The 19654-nt window shown below is 33.7% G+C and overlaps 2 protein-coding genes across 4 annotated transcripts in view; both read left to right on the forward strand.

Moving 5' to 3' along the window:
• Positions 1–11801, forward strand: part of LOC123550050 (uncharacterized) — a 32890-nt gene extending 21089 nt beyond the window's left edge. Inside the window, exons 3-4 of one of the 2 annotated variants that reach the window (XM_053524904.1) lie at positions 5413–5527; positions 10950–11801. In XM_053524904.1, the coding sequence (XP_053380879.1) occupies positions 5477–5527; positions 10950–11534 (636 nt within the window). In that variant the 5' untranslated portion in view covers positions 5413–5476 and the 3' untranslated portion in view covers positions 11535–11801. Of the gene's footprint in view, positions 1–5412; positions 5528–5668; positions 5826–10949 lie in introns of those variants that run through there. The other variant, XM_045338490.2, reaches the window with a different exon arrangement.
• Positions 11802–15294: 3493 nt separating this feature from the next.
• Positions 15295–18998, forward strand: LOC123550024 (uncharacterized). Of its 2 annotated transcripts, XM_045338480.2 has the most exons (3): positions 15295–15470; positions 16379–16997; positions 17811–18998. In XM_045338480.2, exons 1-3 carry the CDS (start codon positions 15420–15422, stop codon positions 17816–17818), a joined length of 678 nt encoding a protein of 225 aa, XP_045194415.2. In that variant the 5' UTR covers positions 15295–15419; the 3' UTR covers positions 17819–18998. The 2 variants fall into 2 exon arrangements, with proteins under 2 accessions (XP_045194415.2, XP_045194404.2); XM_045338469.2 differs by having other exon boundaries at positions 15304–15470; positions 16379–18994.
• The last annotated feature ends 656 nt before the right edge of the window (positions 18999–19654 follow it).

Genomic DNA, 19654 nt, shown 5'->3' on the forward strand with positions numbered 1-19654 from the left:
TCCGTACTTTCCATCATTTTAAATTTCTACAAAGGTTCTCATTAGGCTTTGGTTGTCGGCTACATCAGGGTCGCATATTTAATTGTGTATATGCTTTGTATGGCAGCATTGTTACTGTGATACCGCTTCTGTTTGTTAACACTGTTTCACACACGCACACTAGCACGCACGTCCGCACACACACAAAACAATTCAAACGTTTTCGACACCTTTTTACACTTTGCTCACTTGAAAAAAATTCTACCTATACATACTATACAATGTCAAACATTTCACTGAAAACTGTAAAGAACAATTATGAGCAAAACGAACTGGTCAATCAACTAGAAAATCTTTAAAATATTTGACTGACTAATGTATCACTGATATTCTGGACTATACTATTGTTATTAAATCATATATTCCATGATTTTATCACTCGTGCTGATTTTGTTATGCTCATATCTCCAATGACATCAGTCAACAGAAGACTTCGTCAAGGGAACTTTTTAAGATTTCAAAATAAATGGCCGCCGGTTTCTTTTTGCCACGCCGATATTTGGCAAATTCAGCCCATATTTATACGTGCTTTACAAAAATGAAAATTGCCTTAAATTGTTACATTAACCCACCTATTTTAAAGTTAGTATGTTTTGATATAATATCATTACTAGTTTTTTTGTAAATAAGTACGAGAAAATTGCATTTGCCATGATTTTGCCATGGCAAGAAAATTCTTCATTTTGCCATGGCAATTTTTTTTCCATTTTTCTTAAAAAAATGATTTTAACTATTTCACAACGTATTTATAGGTAGAAATATGATGTTCCATATTAATTTCTTAGTTTTTTTTATTTTGCCATGGCAAAAAAATGCCTTGGCATATATGCCATGGCAAGATTCGGCCATGGCAAGATTTGGCCATGGCAAGGTTCGGCCTTGGCAATTTTGCCATGGCAAGATTCTGCTATAGCATTTTTGTTTCGAATTTTAAAAGGAAGGCTTTTTATTTTAATGATTATGAAATACAATACTAGCAGGAACAGAAATGATTTAAAGTTTCTTATGATGGCACATTTAAATTGACAAGCGCAAAATCTTGCTACTTAGATTGTCTCACCATTGTTGGGATAAATGCTTATTGATTTTCAGTGGCAAGGAGTAGTTCTGTAATTCCTTTTTTAATAAATGAAATGAGTAAACATTTATACGCAGTTGCTTACTGCTTACAACGATCAATAGATTTGGGCTTGGACGATTTCGAAATTTTGAAACTGGTTAACTGATTGTATGAAATCGAACCGAACCAGTTAATCGGCCGCCATAATGAAAATGTTTTTTTTTTCTTTTCTGATGACCGTATCAAAGTCCTTCAGGCAGCTGACTTCATTAAGAACTAACTGTTTGCTTGCAGTGTGATAATTGATAGGTCATATTTCGGTGTATTTTATTTTAAATATATCCCGACACAATTGATACTGAAACGCAGTAGGGTAAAAGTAAGCACGTTGCTGTTGAGAAAAGGCATTTAAAAAGGAAAAAAGATTAGTGCTATTTATATTTGGACTACTAGTGACTAGACTAGCGGAGATTTACATTCTATTTGGTAGTGATCAGCCTAGAAAACGACAAATAAAGGATAAAGGTTGGTTACTTCACAGATTTTTTTGTTCGAGATCTCGTGTCGTTGGGTATAATAATGTTGGTCTGCCTTCTATGATATTGTTGTGGGTTAGCGCCATCGGCATGATAACATGACATAACACTCTGTGTGTTTGTCGTTTCCTTTATGCCGTGTTGTTGTGTCACGGCAACTCAACATAGCAGAAGATAGTCACAAAATGAACCACATTTTGTAATTATCGGAAACTGTAAATGAAAAGAGGATATTTGTTTGCTTCCATGTAAGATCGAAATACCTTTTACCTAGTAATCACTAAAGTGTACTTCCGTGTGAAATAAGGTTGTTGTTTTTTTCTGTAACAATATCAAATATATTTCACTCTAATATTTTAATACTTCACTTAAGTTAGAATATCAAAAATGGTTTAAATCTCATAGAAGCAATATCAATTCGTCAGTCCGTCAGTCCGTAACTTTTAGCACCCATGCTGTATCTTCAGTCCCACGACATGGCAATAGAATACATACAAACATTGATTTTGTAGTCTGTAGACACCGCCTTTTGAAAACTAAGACATGGATTTATAATCCATTATGTAATAGGTTTGGATCTTCAATAGTAAAATAATGTGGTGTTTGCTTTAAGCCCAATGGAAGTTATACATTCTACATGTATTACATGTATACTTTTTAAAGGCAGCAGTCTTAACATGTATAATTATCTATATACTAATTGCTTGTACATATTGAAAGAAGAGGACCATGATCACCTCGCCTTTATAGTTTGCTTGAACCTGCTTTGATAGGGGGTCACGCAAGAAAAACATTATTTTGAAATGGGAACAGTTTTTTGACAGGAAAATTTTAAACTTTCCACTAAATAATACGGGATGGTAATATCGTGTATTTGAGGCGTTGATAGGGGTTCGGTAGAGGTGGGGAAGGGAATGATTAATAATAATGATAATGATAAAAATGATGATGATGATAATAATAATAATAATACAGAAATCTAAAATATAGTAAACAAGTAATTTTAAGGGAGGAGGTGATTGATGTGTGGGGTGAGTGTGTAGGACTGAGGGGTCATTTTGACAGGGAGGATGATAATGTGATACTAGGGGACAAAGTCAAGAAACTAAAAGTAAATAAAATATCAAGGTACCCGCATGGTATTTGAAAAAGTGCAATGAGGACCACTTAAGATCTTCAGCTGGATAGCCGCCTTATGACCTTTACTAAAATTCCAACACAAAAATAGGACCCATGATCACTTTACAGGAAATCATTCGTTTTCCACAGCTTCACTGGTACACAGGAAAACTTCATGAACAGATTTAAGTCTCATTTGTGCACAGGCACAGACGTTTTCAAGATCGGTGCAGTTTGCATTTCTTACATGTGCATTAGTTTGCCATTGGTTGTCTTTCAACATAATAGAGTGCGATCCCTCGGTGGCAAGCCTTTCTATATCGTATATATCATACATTTTTCAGTCGACACACAATTTCAAGTGATCGAGACGAGATGTCGTGTGTTCGAATTAACATGTCGAGTGTTGGAGATAAAATGTCGTGCTCTCATGATTGAACGTCGTGCGATTGAAATAACATGTATTGCGCTCAAAATATAATGTCATACTGTCGAGATAGATGTTGCGCACTCGATATAAGATGTTGTCCCCTCGAGATAAGACATAGGATGCCATACGATCTAAGTAAAATGTCTTGCGCTCGAGGTAAAATGTCATGCTCTCGAGATAAGAAGACGTGCCCTAGAGTTAAGATAATTATCGTTCCCTAGAGTTAAGATAATTATCGTGTGCTGGAGATATAGAACGCATGAGATAATTTTTCTATTAAACGGGAGAGTTATGATGGTCTAGATCGATTACTGAAGTTTCAAAACTGGAAGTCTTGCATCAACCTAAAATATTTTACAACAAGAAAATTTGACTCGACAATGCGACATATGATGGTTAATGTTACATGGCCTAGAAAATGGACTCCATACGATTCGGTTGTTTACACCTAAATGATTTTAGTACTCTGATGAATACCGCCTTTAAATATCAATCAGTAACGTATGAATGGCACGACATCACTGAAAAGCAAATATACAGTTCAGAACAGTATGTTACTTATACGCCATTTCCATATTCCATTCAACACGCGACATTTAACGGTAGTTGTGACATTAAGCGGTGTTACGAGATGTAACGGCGCCACACTTCGCTGATATATCTACGTTGCTTACTTTAAGTATTAACATTAATGCTGAAATGTTTTACCAATTATATTTATAAAATAATGTATTGTTTTTTGTTGTTTTTTTTTTTTTGGTTGTTGTTGTTGTTTTCTGCACGAAAATCTGATTTTTACTTGGTGTCACAAGCCTAAATTAAACAGATTTAAGCATACAAGCTCATCATTATTACATCAATACGACAGTCACGATAAATCATGTATAAATCAAATTAAATAACTGCTCTATTGTTCTCTGCGGGTTAGTAACCAAAATGAATACCTACATACCATACCTGCGCAAGTGCATGGGTATCATACCATACTTGCGCTCGTGCACAGGTAACATACCTGATCGATCTGAGCACGTGAAAATGATGTTAGATGAGTTAAAACTGTAATTTTTATTTAATGTCATGTTATTGTCCGTAAGTATTGACCTGACACTCATGAATATTCCGTATATTATCCGTAAATTAATTCTCGGTGTCTGAAGCTAAATATAAAGATTGCGTATATATTTCTTTAAAATTTCCACAATGTTACATGTGCAAATAGCTGTGCGGACAAAACGTTTAGCTGCTAATCTGTATTTTTGATTCAAGTCCTGCGGACGGGCCATTCACACCCACCCCCACCCCCCCTCAATTTTATCCGTAGAAATATTGCCATACGTATCTGATCAAACCATATGGTCTATAAACGTTCTGAAAATGTTGAAGAAAACATCTTTAAAATTATCTTAGATAAAAGGACAAAGTACTTGTCAACAGCGTTTCCAGTAAACGAATACTGGATATGCAACAGAAAACAATCAGAATTCGTGAAATATGTTACGTAGATATTGTAAGAATATAGTAACATCGATAACAACATTATATTTAATTAAAAATATGGTCTGAGGTGGCTTTGAACTCGTGGAAACTAACGTGGCAGTCAGACAGCTACCACTACGCCACCGTGCCACTGGTTATTTATATTGGTTATTTAAGAATACAAATAGTTCGTAAAATAATGGAAGCCCCCCCCGAAAATACTGGCAAAGATTAATGAGTGCCAGGTCAATACTTATGGACAATAGACATTATCTCGCCTTCTACAAGATTCTTGCATTTCTATTATAACAATAATTCATAATTCATAAACAAAATACATTACATCAGCAAACTTATCTGCACCACAATATATAATGTCATTTCAAAGCATGAGCTACATTGTTTTGAAAAGCTAGCAAATCGCAGAAGAACTATAGCTTTCGATTCTCAGAGAATAATCTTTGCCTTCAAAATAAACGTTTTACAACTAAGATGCTTTGTTTACACGCAAATATTGAAATAATATTTTTTAGGAAAATATGTTTGTTTTTCAGTTATATTGCACTTTCGCACGCTGTTTTCGTGTTATCTCACTTTCAAACTAAGGATGATATTACGATATGAAGAAGCAAAAAACGCTGTACGATTATATAGTAGCATGGCGTAAAACGTACTATATTATATTGCACCTGATATTTAGTCCACTTTCGGTTTTAAAAGGGCACTTTTGAAGCAAAACTTGTTGTTTTCAGGTCCTTTGAGTTCATTCAGTAACCTTGTCATAGAATAAGGCTCAAGGCGGTGATAAGAGGCGTGATGGGTGTTGTCCTCTTTATTAACTCTCATGAACAGACTCATTCAAACCAGGTATTATTTTGCTTGATTGTATTCTGTCCTTCAATCAGATCATCTTACAATATTATATTTATCTATTACAAAGATTATACTAAAACACTTCAGATACTGCATATCAGCTTACCAAATTTAAATTACTGTTTGTATGGAAGGAAGTGCACATTTTGGAACACTTCCAAAATTACTGCGTTATTACATAAGACGACTTTATATATCCGTAATTTAGATGTTTAATTGAATATATTATATATTTTGAAAAATGGCAGAAAAATCAATTTTAAAGGAATTAACTATGGATCAGAAGAAAGAGGTATGACACTTTTTAAATAAGAATGAAAACGTTATTCAAAGAAGTTAATGAACGTCAAAACGTATTAATCCTTACAATTTTGTCCAGTATTTATCACAAGTTGGTAAAATGAAAAGAAATCATTTGTAGCAAAATAACGTTTAATTGTTGTTTGATGCAAGAACTTAAGGTCCTGGTAAACCCTTACCTCGCTAAATTTCTAAAATTAAATTGTCCGTCTTATAGTTTTGACGGTACCGTTAGAGAGTTTGAGATTTCAGCCTTTGCCTTCCCCTTCAACGTCTCTCATATATGTTTGGGGTAACACGTCACCGATATGCGCGTATTTTATTTAAAGCAGACGTTGATACTAAAGTTTTCCATGTAATATCAAGTAAGCCTAAGACTTCTCTTTATTACTATATGAAATAAAAAAAAAAAGCTTTGTTTCAGGATTTCTGCTTACTAAATTATTCGATTATCCATATGTATATTAGGCTAAATGAAATGCGAAACACTACCAATAAGTATTAGAATAATAAAGTTTTGTATGGCTAATAATTTTAACTAAATACGTTGAATTGAACCTGGAAGTATGAAGTTATCAACTGATTTTGAGAAGCATTGAGATTTTGTTCAAACTTTAACTTCTATGGCATAATTGTGTCCCCAGATGCTATCGATTATACTAGATGGAGCTTTTTGTCGTATGAAGTGAAGTTTTGATCGTCCGAAGATGTGATATCACGAAAGTCAAAACTTCAATCTTTTTTCATCTACTCTGTCCACATACCCGGCATCAAACACTGACATCTGGATGGAGGCACATGGCAGGACAGTCATTTTACTTGAAAAATAAATAATTATGCGTGATTATCATTTGGTGGAACATTTTATTTTTACTTCCAGATAAAAACAATCCGTTTCTGTCTGACACTTTATACAACAGTTGCGTTTTAATTATGAACATAAAATGGTACTAGTAAGATGGAAAATTCTTCTGAAGTATCAGACAATTTTAGATCTATGATATCATGAGGCGAGAAGTTTCCTGTTAGCCGTATGGGATAAATCCATTCTTTACATGCACGGACCTAGAGCCTGCAGATGGGCATTGTGGGGAAAATCGGTCTTGAAACTCGGTGTACCCCCCTCACCCTCCCTGAAATGGGTGACCGCCTCTTTAAAGTTGGTGTCCTCCTAACCGAAATTCCTGGATCTGCACAGGCTTTACTTATAAAATAGTATATTAAAACAAATGCATAATATATGCCCACATGTTATTTTGTGCGATAATGTCCATCTCTACCTAACATTTCTTGACTGTTTCGCATGGTGACTTGGCACGATTATATTGTGCTGTCTGAGAGTTTGACATTATACAGTCATGCAGAGTGTCATGATGCCAAAACATATGATATCACGAGAGTTTCTTACATTCTTGTTAAATGTATTCATAACTTGTGTATATTGGCTCATGTCATCAACGTATCTTTTAAAAGGTTAAATTTTCATCAGGTACATAGTTTATGACTGTCTACAAGTAACACGCGTCTTTTAAGGAATTCGATGCACAAAGTAACAGTTCAAAGTGAATTTTCTTTTCATAAATTAAGAAAACTATGAAATACTAGTCCACAGCATGACGGATGAATCTGTCCTTTATGTTTTATGGTCATGCCTTTTGTGTTTGCTTTATCGCATATATTTAACTTAATTTCAAAGTATTTCGACAAATGCATTTGTAATAGTTGGTGTTTCATGTTTTTGTTTGAAAAAAAATATTAACTGCACCATCTTTCAAGAACACCATCAACAATAAAATACGTTGATATCATTGATTATCATTTTATAATGCACGAAAAAAAAAAAGAAAAAAAAGAAACGATCATAATTACGGTTAAATTGAAAGGGCGGATTAAAAGAAGTAAGGGTCATTCTAAAGTTTGAAATCACAAGGAATTTTAATCGAACTTCAACTTTATACGTTAACTTCGCAAGAGACGTTGAAGGGGAAGGCGAAGGTTGAAATCTCAAATACTCTATTAACTGTTGTGTGCTTACGAAATAAGATGTCGTGCGATCGAGATAACATGTCGAGCGATCGAGATAAGATGTCGTGCTCTCGGGATAAGATGTCATGTGCACGAGATAAGTTATCGTGCGAACGAGATTGGATGTCGAGCGGTCGAGATTAGATGCCGTGCGCACGATTAAAAATGTCGAGCGATCGAGATAAAATGTCGAGCGATAGAGATAAGTTCTCGTACGCACGAGAAAATATGTCGAGCAATCGAAAAAAAGATGTCGAGCGCTCGAGATAAGATGTCAAGCATCGAGATAAGATGTCGAGCGCACGAGATAAGATGTCGCGCGCACGATATAACGGATGTCATGCGTACGATAAAAGATGTCGTGCGAACAAGATAATTTAATCTAAAAAAATAAATGCATGTCCTAAAGCCACCACCGTATTCAACATTTATGAGTCTTTTGCTCTGAATAATGATTAATAGTCTGCTTCTTTTATGTAGTTATATTGAAATTTTATGCAGAATATAAGAAATGGATGGTGGTAACTGATGTAATTGGGAGTATAATTGAATGAAAGGTTACTTATTACGGTCATTTTTAAATAGAAGTTGGCCAGTTTTATTTGTAAAAGAGTTAAATATCCGTATTTTTCTTCTTCTTTCAATATAAAATGCCTTTGGAGGGTCATCTGCTTCAAACCTGGATAAAACTTTACTTGAAGGAACAGAGATAAACGGATTGAAATTGTAGCAGTTAAAACATGAAATTACACGAAATGCAAAAAAAAAAAAAAAAAAAAAAAAAAAATAATAATAAAATAAATAAATATAAATGCTACGTTTCGAAAAATTTGAATTTACCTGGTAACATGGTAACATACCTCCTTAATAGTAACAATCGCATTTACCTTTAGCCGGTCTAGAAACGAACTTTCCTTTTTTTTAAATTCTGGTCATCTGATATTCTTCTCTTCTCTTATTTTGAACGTATTTACATCTGCAAAATAGTCAAAGGATCATAAAATATACAAAACATTAAAATGTTCCTCATGAAATAAAGCTTTCTGGATGGAAATAAGGAATAGATGTTATTGTCTTATTAATTTTTAGATGGTACCTAGATAGATAAACGTGGCCATGAAATATGACATACGATGACTGCAGACTGGCATCATCAAACCTTCATAATTTATATGTCTGCTTTCTCAGACGAAAATAAGTTACTATCTGAGCTTCAATAACAGAAATTAAAAATGTACGAAAGGGATAGAGAAATGCATAATATTATTGTTGCTTTCACTAATACTGATGAGTACCACATTACATTTAGTATTCATGTATAACACTTGCAAGTATTTTTCATTTCCAATCTTTGTATGATTGTAGACTTCAAGAAAACATCTCGATAGAACAATGATACAACAAACATGTCGCGTATACAACATTAAACAACAAAATGTTGCTTGTATCTACGTATGTTTTCACGGTGGGTGAACTTTTACAAGTAGCACATAAAAATCTTCAATTATAGTATATTTATGTATATGTCCAAATCAATAGATATTCCGTAAAAAAGTTCGTTTTGTACAGGAATTATATTTTCATGCACGGTTACGATTTTTATAAACTGCATCTGTACATTAAATACTTTTTTTACAAACAAAGATAAACATGTAAGACCAATAAGCCGAGTGAATATAAACTATAAGGCCACTAAATGTACGTTACCGTTTGAAAATTCGTAGATACTAAACAAACTTAGAACTGCAAAATGTTTCCTCTGTTACACCAGAAAGCCACTGTTTACAATTAGTACAGCACCTGAATTATTATATAACTGTCTTTTCAAGTGACTTAAAAAAACTTATTTTCTACTAATGCTAGTTACTACTCGGGGTTAGTGTCAAACAAATATCAACCCAAAATAATTAAATCATTTAACCAGACAAATGACCTGATACTATATAAAAATGCCAAGTAAACATCTTGGAACTATACAATTTTAAGTAGACATGCATAAGGGGTTTGTGATTTTTAAAGGCTAAAATTATGACTTTAAAGGATTTAACGATGGATCAGAAACGAACGGTTCATCATTCGAAATCTTTTTCAGATAATGTTTTTCAGGTAATGTTCTCATTTTACCTAATCCATTAGTTAAAAATCACGCAAGTAGGTTGCATGTAAGTGACCACGCTTTGTATAGTTTTAAGGTTTCTTGTAAATTTTCCCACTGGTAAAGCTTTGTTTTGGCTTTAAAAGCCTTTGTTTTTTTCAAACAAGATATACCAAACCGTTTAAGTAAGTAATAGAGACTTTGAAGAGAGGTTGTTACTGTCTTATACCACATGAACTTTGACTGTCATAATTCTATTTTGTAGAAAATATCAAACTTCTTTACAAAAATATTTTGTCTGTAACTAATGCCATACATATGTCTCCAGGTACTCCGTGTGTTGAATTGCCCTGAAACATGTAAGTTTAAAATAACAGCAAAAATTGATAAATAAACGTGAAAGTAAAGAAGTCAAAATCACAAAATAATACAATATGTTTCAGTTATGTAAGTCAACCAATTTTGAATGATTGGAGTGCCTAACTAAATATGTTACACATGGAACTAAAACAAAGTTTAAGAAAATATACCTTTGCATAAGAAGTCTCATATATTGTACAGTCAAAGTGCATGTGATATGACAAAAAATATATATTCTAAAAGAAGCTTAAAGTCATGTATAAAGTATTTACTACTTCATCTGAACAATTCAATGTATATAGTATAAACATTCACTGGAGTGGTGGTCTTTTTTTATAGGCAACCCATTTATAATATTTTTCCGTTACAGCTTCTTTTTGATGTGGGCCTACTTTGCAAATGCGTGGCTAAGAGGCTGTGTTTATGGTGCTCTGTGCTTCCGAGAAATCTACCCTTACCTATTTGCTTTGAAGATTCAAAAATAAATGCAAATGATGCAGAAAAATACCATCTTGAAGGTCCCAACAGTATTTCTGTAAGTTCAGATCGTTAATGTGTAAACTTCTATATTTTCCTTTCATCTCCTGATAAAATAAATTAATTCACTTTCCTGAACAAATCTTATTACAATTGCAGGCTTTCGAAAGAACACTTGCTAAGTTTGAAGAACCAGGTGTCAAACTAGTTCTGATAACAGAGGCGTATTATGAACTAGCCTTAACGTTCGCACGGGATTACTTCATGACAGAGGAACCATTAAATAAAGCCCTTGGTATGCAATGGTCAGACGAGCTGAAAGAGTTCTGGATGAATTCATTCAAACTAAACCTTTCGTTGATGTTTTTGATTGAACAAGACGGAGCACCAATCGCGCTCCGGACTACCAGAATAGCTCGCTATGATGACAAGCTAAATATTAAGGCCGTAAAGGATGAGCGAATCAAACTAATGGTCCAGTTTCTTGTACACGGTGATAAAGAAGCGAATTACTTTGAACATTTCCCTACCAAAGAAGCATTTCATTTTCTAGGTCTTGGAGTAGCTCCGAAATACAAACAATGTGGCTATGCTGCGAAGATTTTCAACGTGGCAGTTGACATGATACGTAATTTTGGGATCAATCCAGTGTATCTCAAAGTCGAGGGTACATCGAATTTCTCGAAAAGGGTTTTCGAGAAAGCCGGATGTGAAATGCTATTTGAGCAACGATTCGATACATAGGAGATTGATGGAAAGATTCCAATTCAGAACACAGGTATTCACGAATCAATGAAAGTGTATGGAATGAGAATTTCCACATGATCATAAGAGCACAAGAATGATTGAGTAGTCAGTTCTAAACAAATACTGAAAGGGGCAGAAATGACTAACAATATATCTATTTTATATTTACATTTATCAGAGTATTTAACCAGTGTTAAATCAAAATCATATATAACATTAATTTCATTCATCATTTCGAGTTTTATTGTAAAACTATGAATAGTTTGCATCCTGTTTCTGTTTGTTTACATTTCGCCTAACATGTGCACACTGCTGTGACCTCTAGACCGGTTGTTCATTGGGGAATTTCACGCAAGTATTTTCTGTAACGTGCACAAAAGCATAAGATATGTGGAGTATCTCTGCAATATGAAATATTGAGACAAAGTGACTGGTACACGATGTAAGATGAATTACCACTTGTTCAATATGTTGGGAACCCATTCACCGAACTTCGCGTTTTAGGTAAGAAATGTACGATTGAATTGGGTTAGTGCACTTTCCCGTTCATGACCATGGTTCTTAAATAATACCTAGGGGTAGGGTATAACATGTACAGAGGCATTTTCTTTCTATTCTGGTGCCAGTGGCCAGGTATATGGGAAGTATGTATGAACCCTTAGTGAATGAGAATATCCTAGGAGTAAGAAGCGCTCGCCTGGGCTGCGAGAATAAACTTGTATTAATCTTCACTGTACGTGGTTTTGGTAAGTGCCAGAACCGTTCACCTCACCTGGTCTGTGGAACTTAGTTTTTATGATGTGTATTTGTGTTTCTTATGTGTCAGAACCAATTGTCCGGCCCATGGAAATTACATTGTGTGGATCTCCCCTTGTATGCGATAGGGGCTAGGGAGTATTAAATTTATTATTGAATGACTATCGTATTGGTAAACTGCGAATTTCTGCATCGTTGGCATTGAGTAAATTTCGTCACGTCTCGCAAATTCTTCGTTATATCTAATTTATACGGATTAAAGTTTTCAACTGGAAATGAAATTATTCGTCAAAATGACTTGCTAGAGTTTCTTGTTTCTATTTGTTCATCAAAATGAGATTTTGTTCTTTTTAACGATCAGACAAATAGATCCAAACAAATTTTAGATGTGAGGCTGATGGCATTAAAGCTGTGACAATTCTCTCTGCCTCATATTGAAGCTATAAAACTCTTCTATAATTATTTGGAGATACATTGGGCACAAATCTTCATATTTTTACTAAGTCTAAGGCCAAAACTCTGGTCTTGCAAAATGAAATAAAGAAAACAAACTCAAGTGCATAAATTCAGCTGATACTGGATAATATTCCTGCATGGTTTCATAACACTTAGAGACATACTTTTTACGATATATGAAACACAACTTTTTAAGCACTTTATGCATATTTTCTCACTAAGTCAAGGCCCATAACTCCAGTCTGGTTGAGTGAACTCCCAAACATAGCACCTGGTGACAACTACACAAGCTATATAACAATCCCCTAATGTTTTATACCTCTAAGTCTAATTCTTTTTGAGATACATCCGACAGAAACTTGTATTCCATTTATGCATGTTTTTGACCACCAAGGGCCATTACACTTGGTAACTGATGGTAATCCGGAATAAAATCCAGGGTGCACGACTTTATATGCTGAATAACATTCCTATAATCTTTCACGACCCTATCACTTTTTGAGATATGTGCGTCGCAACTTTTAACAAAAACAAGTGCCATAACTCTGGTCTAAGTGTTATCTCAAACAAATCCCCAGGTACACAACTTCACATACTGAATAATATTCCTGTAATGATTCATAATACAGGATCGAATACTTTTTGAGATACATGCGGCACATACTCAAGCTTTTTCATGCATATTTTTGACAAGGTCAAGGGCCATAAGTGTGGTCTGACTGTGTGGGATCAAAACTAAAACCCCTTTGCACAACTTCTCGTGCTGAATAACAATCCTGTGAGGTTTGATGATTCTGGGTCAAATACTTATTTAAATATGAATGACACAAATTTGGACTGGCGGGCAAGGGCAACTCTAAACGCCCTCCCTGCTTCCCCAAAACTAAAACAAAAACAACAACAACAACAAACATTTTGGGTGTACAAAAAGCTAAAATGTTTATTAATTAAGACAGTTGTTCTTTAATATCAAAATATATGACATGTTAAATAATTCAAAATATTGTCATAAAATTAGCGTGAAATATTCGGTTCACTTCAAGGTCAAATATCGCTAATATAAGCAAATTTTATTTCACCGTATTATAGGCCATATGATTATTTATAACTGTGAGAAGTTGCATCAAAATCTAGATTGTAGAAAAAACTCTATTCGCGAAAATGTTTTGTAAGTTTTGAGTTTTCTATAGACTCCAATAATGAAAAATTATGTGAGGTCCAAAATTTTCAAATCAGTAAAGCAAAAGCTTAAGCAAACGATCCTATCCTTTGTATTACCTGAATTTTCTAGGTATTATATATACGTTTTGAAATAATAGAGTTTAATCAAATTCTACATTGTAGAAAAAAAATCGATCCGAACGTGCAAAACTACCTTAAGATGTTTCATCTTTTTATGAAATTTATTGTCTAGTTCAATGATTGATAAAACATTTCTGTTGCATATGCATATCTGAAACTTTGGGATACGGTAAATGTACTTGAATATAGATTTTAAATTTGCCTAAAGCAGATTTTGGTACCATAGTCCTACAGCTTAGTAAACATTTCACAATTGTCATTCATATGATAATTTCTACTGTAGACGCACACTTTTATTTCATCGTAAGTGTAGATAATACCATACTGGTTTATATCAACAAACCTTTTAACACTATAATTAAAAGTGGATGCCAGGTAAACGCAATTTGATATCCTTTAATGATCGCGCTTGACTGTCAATTCCAAGGTCCGGGGTTCCAATAATGGTGCAGGCACTAGAATTTTCCGAGATGCTCTTGAGTGTCTCCCACCTAACTTAGAGGCATGTAATATATACCAGAGACGTACGTTAAAAAGCTAGGCTAGGTTAGCCGGACAGGTATGTATCTGAAAAGGATTTCTCTCTATCTGTTCTGAGTTTTTTTTATGTCTCTCTGGTCAGATCGCTCTGTGTCTATACTAGTAGAGGATTAAATTCGCGCCCTTAGTGGCTCATGCGTTTGCGCTATATAAAGCGCCCTTGAAGCATTTATCATGGAAATGACGCTATAGAAATTTGGTATAATAATAATAATAATAATGATGATGATATAATACATTATACTGTATCTTACATACGGGTCGACGGTTTCTGGTCGCCCGGATATAGAAAAATATCACTGATTTTTAGTCTCTTTTGCTTTATGGTATTTTAATAATAAATACCCTTTATTCAATTCAATATTTGCTGTTGAGTTTTCTATCTGTAACCTTTGGTGAAACAGTAGGACACAAAATTTATTTATTGTCATGTTTGTAAACACGTTTATCTTTTTTAGCGCAGTATGTCACTACGTTGACTTTTCGTATCTGATGTTTGATGGTTTTAATAGTATAGACAGGGGTAGATAATATGGCAACTCAAGATAAATGGATGTCTATAGTAGTTGTACTTTCAGATAAATTATATAATCTTTTATTCTGTTCTTATTGCTAGAGTGTGCAATGAGTACAACACCTAAATTACCATATTGCTGTCTTTTCAAGAGACTTGAGAACAATATATTTTCTACTAATACTAGTTCTAATACTAGTGATAAACAACAAGGAAATTTCTATATAGACTTCATACTATATAAAAGTGCCAAGTAAACATCTTGGAACTATACATTCAAAAGTATACATGCGTGAGAGGTTTTAGATTTTGACATGGCTGAAAAATTATTTTTAAAGGATTTAACGATGGATCAGAAACGAAAGGTATATCTTTCGAAATCTTTTCAGATAATGTTCTTATTTTACCTAATCCATTAGTTACAAAATTACGCAAGAAGGTTTCATGTAAGTTACCACGCTCTGTGTAGTTTTAAGCTTCTCGTAAACCTCCACACCTTTGCAGTTTGATTTGGCTTTTAACAAGCACTTTGGCTATCCTAGTTCTATTATGTAAAAAATAGTTAACATCGTTTTCAATTTTTATCTGTAATTAATGCCTAACATATTTCTCAAGGTGCTCCGTGTGTTGAATTGCTTGAAAAAAAATCTGCAAAAATTGATAAAAAAGTGAAAGTAGAGAAATTAAAATCACAAAATAATGCAATATGTTTGAGTTATGTAAGTTAATAAAGTTTGAATACATGAAGTGCCTACAAACAACATGTTGAAGAAAATATACTTTTGAATAAGAAGTTTGATATATATTCTACAATCGAAGGTTAACAGTCAAACTACAAGTTATATGACACAAAATATATTATTCTAAAACAAAGTTACATGTGTAAAATATTTACTACTTCATGTGAACAATTCAGTGTATATATTACAAATATTCACTGGAGGAGTGGTCTCCAAACAATGTAGATGAACCTCAACGATATTAACATTTCTCACTACTGTAACTGTTACAACAGAATTTTTTCATACAAATGGTAAAAGTGGCCAAGAAAATAAGTTCAATATTATCATGTGCATTTGACGTCCTCGTACTCCGATGCTATTCTCGAACATTCAAAAATGAATGCATATAATGCAGAAAAATACCGGCTTGGGGGTCCCAACAGTATTTCTGTAAGTCCAGATCGTAAATGTGTAAACTTCTACATTTTATTTTCATCTCCCGATAAAATAAATTAATTCAATTTTCTGAACAAATTTTGTCTGAATTGCAGGCTTTCGAAAGAACACTTGCTAAGTTTGAAGAACCAGGTGTCAAACTTATTCTGATAACGGAGGAGTATTATGACCTAGCTTTAACGTTTGCACGGGATTACTTCATGAAAGAGGAAGCATTAAATAAAGCCCTTGGTATGCAGTGGTCAGAGGAGCTAAAAGAGTTCTGGATGAATTCATTCAAACTAAACCTTTCATTGATGTTTTTGAATGAACAAAACGGAGAACCAATCGCGCTCAGAACTACAAGAATTGCACGCTATGATGACAAGCCAAATACTGAGGCCGTAAAAGACGAGCGGATCAAACTAATGATCCAGCTTATTGTACACTGTGATCAAAAAGCGAATTATTTTGGACATTTTCCTACCAAAGAAGCATTTCATTTTCTAGGTCTTGCAGTAGCTCCGAAATACAAAAGATGTGGCTATGCATCGAAAATTTTCAAAGTGGCAGTTGATATGATACGTAATTTTGGGATCGATCCTGTGTACCTCAAGGTCGAGGGTTCATCGAATTTCTCAAAAAGGATCTTCGAGAAAGCCGGCTGTGAAATGCTATTTGAACAACGATTCGATTCATGGGAGGTTGATGGAAAGATACCAATTCAGAATACAGGTATTCACAAATCAGTGAAAGTGTATGGAATGAGAATTTCCACATAATCACAAGAGCACGAGAAAGATTGAGCAGTCAGTTCTAAACAAAAACAAAAAAGGGCAGAAATGACTACCACTAGTTTTAGTTTTCATATTTACTTGATATTTACACTTATCAAAGTATTTAACCAGTGTACTGAAAGAATTATCTTGTATTTGGAATCTGTAACAACATTTTTTCTCTGGGTTAAAAGAAAACAAAGTTTAAAAAAATAAATAAATGTGTATAAGCAAATTCTGCACGTCCATTCAAGAATGGGAAGTGTCTTGTATTATATCTTTCTGCAAGTGATCAGAACCAATCACATGCTCTATCGGAATAAGCTTGTATCATTCCTTATTGATTATGGTTTTGCCTGCAGTCACAACTGATCTAATGTCTTACAAGAATTAACGGTATGAATTCTTAGTGCAGATGGTATTTCGCTAAATGACAATATCACTCGCCTGGATATATGAGAATTAGCGTGTATGAACCCTTAGTGAATGAAAATATGCTAGGACTAAGAACCACTCGTCTGGACCGAGAAATTTTGTTTCCAGCCACCTAAAGGTGACCCAATTATTTTCACGCGAATAGGTAAAGTAGGGATCGGGGAATCATCCTCTACTGTACCTTACAATTATATATACATAATACAGTTAAATATGCAAATTATGCAAATAATATGTAAAAAATTGTATATTCTATTCACTGGTTGATGTATGTTTCTCAGATATGAAAGTTTGAAAGATATATGCATGGAGAGAATTAAATTTCCATTAATTTCAGTAATATAGTTTGGTGGCTGAAAGTAATGAAGAGGAATAGGAGCAAAAAAAGAAAAGAAGCATTCTGTGTCTGTGTGGTCACCTGTTTACACTGATGAATAATAGTAAAACTTTGTAAATGTCTTATGATAATTGTCATGGTCTGATTATGTTTGAGGCAAGTTATCCTGTATTTACCCACATGCCTGCAAGATTGGCTTCAAATTATTTCTCAAATGTGTCTAGTCTGCTATTGTTCATATGCAGTAAATGATCATCTTATCCTATTTTTAAATGCTTTAATAGACAGAGGTGTGCCTAATCTTTTTGGAGAGAAAATATAATACTTTGTTTCTAGAATTAGGATTTAAGTTCCAATATTGTATCGTTTACCAATATTAAATATAAATAATTCTTCAGAAAGATTACCTGGATATTTTTAGAGTGGAGCATTGGTTTTATTTGTTCAAGGAATTTTTTAGTTTCTGGGCAACTCCAAAGCATATGAGTAATTGTCTCATCTACTGTTAGGTTGCATGATGTACATAATGGACTGTCAATAATTTTTATCTTATATAAATATGACTTAGTGGATAAAATTCTGTGGTTTATTCTATACTGAAACCATTGTAATAATGAGCTTACTGGGAGATTAAAGGGGGATTGATAGATCTCTTTCCAAGTTTCATTTTCTATATTGTAAGTGTTGTCCCATTTACCTCTAGATGTTGGAACATCATTGTTTTTATTAAGAATATTGTAAAAATCACTTCATCCTTTTGTGTTTTAAAAAACTAAATTTATTATGGGTGGTCTTATAGGATATGTTAGTTTTGTAACCCCAGTTATCTTCGGAATTTTTATTTATATGCACTTAACGATGCTTTAAATTCGATGTATTGTAAAAAGTTTAACTTTATGTTAAGTTGTTCTTCTAATTCTTTTGGTGTGTATATGGCTCCATTTTGATTTATAAAGTCATTTACATAAAATAAACCATTTTTATACCAAGACTGGAAATTATTTGGGATTCCACCAATTGTAATATTTTTGTTATATAATAAAGGACTTGATAAAAAGTCAAAGTCCCATTGAGGCACATATGCTTGTAATAATTTTGAGTAAGACCTGAGTACGTCCCTCCAGAATTTATTTGAAAGTGTGTCTATAGTTACTTCACAATAATTTTGGCCAAAAATAATTGAACCGCGCCATAAGAAAACCAACATAGTGGCTTTGGACCAGCGCAGTCTGGTCAGGATCCATGCTGTTCGCTAACAGGTTCTTTAATTGCAATAGACTTTGAAAGCGAACAGCATGGATCCTGACCAGACTGCGCGGATGCGCTGGCTGGCCTGGATCCATGCTGGTCGCAAAGCCAATATGTTAATTTTCTCATGGCGCGGCTCAAATAATTTATTAGAATTAAACATATTATCCACAAGGAGTTTCCATTTGCTATTTTCTGTAAGTAATCTTCTAAGCCATGTTAACTTAAGGTTGTCCAGGAAAGCACTTTAAATTTATTATTTTGAGTCCTCCTTCTGAATATTGTTTTATAACAACTGTATTTTTTATTTTTGCTGAACCATCCCAAAGAATATTAAAAAATAATCTATTCAATTGTGCTATAATTCCACTGTTTGGGTTGGGTAGAGAGATAAACAGGTGAGTTAATATGGGGATCAGTAAAGATTTAATTACAGTGATTTTGCCTAGTGGAGATAAGTATCTTCTTTTCCATATCTTTATTTTGTTTTCTATAATTCTTATCTTATCTTTAAAGTTAGTGTCAATCATTTTATCCAAGTTCACCTGAAAGTTTATTCATAACAGCTTAAAATTACATTTACCCCACACTAATTT

Source organism: Mercenaria mercenaria, chromosome 15 (assembly GCF_021730395.1).
Source record: "Mercenaria mercenaria strain notata chromosome 15, MADL_Memer_1, whole genome shotgun sequence".
NCBI classification, from domain to species: Eukaryota; Metazoa; Mollusca; class Bivalvia; order Venerida; family Veneridae; genus Mercenaria; species Mercenaria mercenaria.

Coding starts and splice junctions, on each gene's coding strand:
- LOC123550024 (XM_045338469.2), top strand. CDS start 15,420: ATGGCTGAAAAATTATTTTTAAAGGATTTAACGATGGATCAGAAACGA. Junction 15,471..16,378: donor CGATGGATCAGAAACGAAAG/GTATATCTTTCG, acceptor TCTGAATTGCAG/GCTTTCGAAAGAACACTTGC.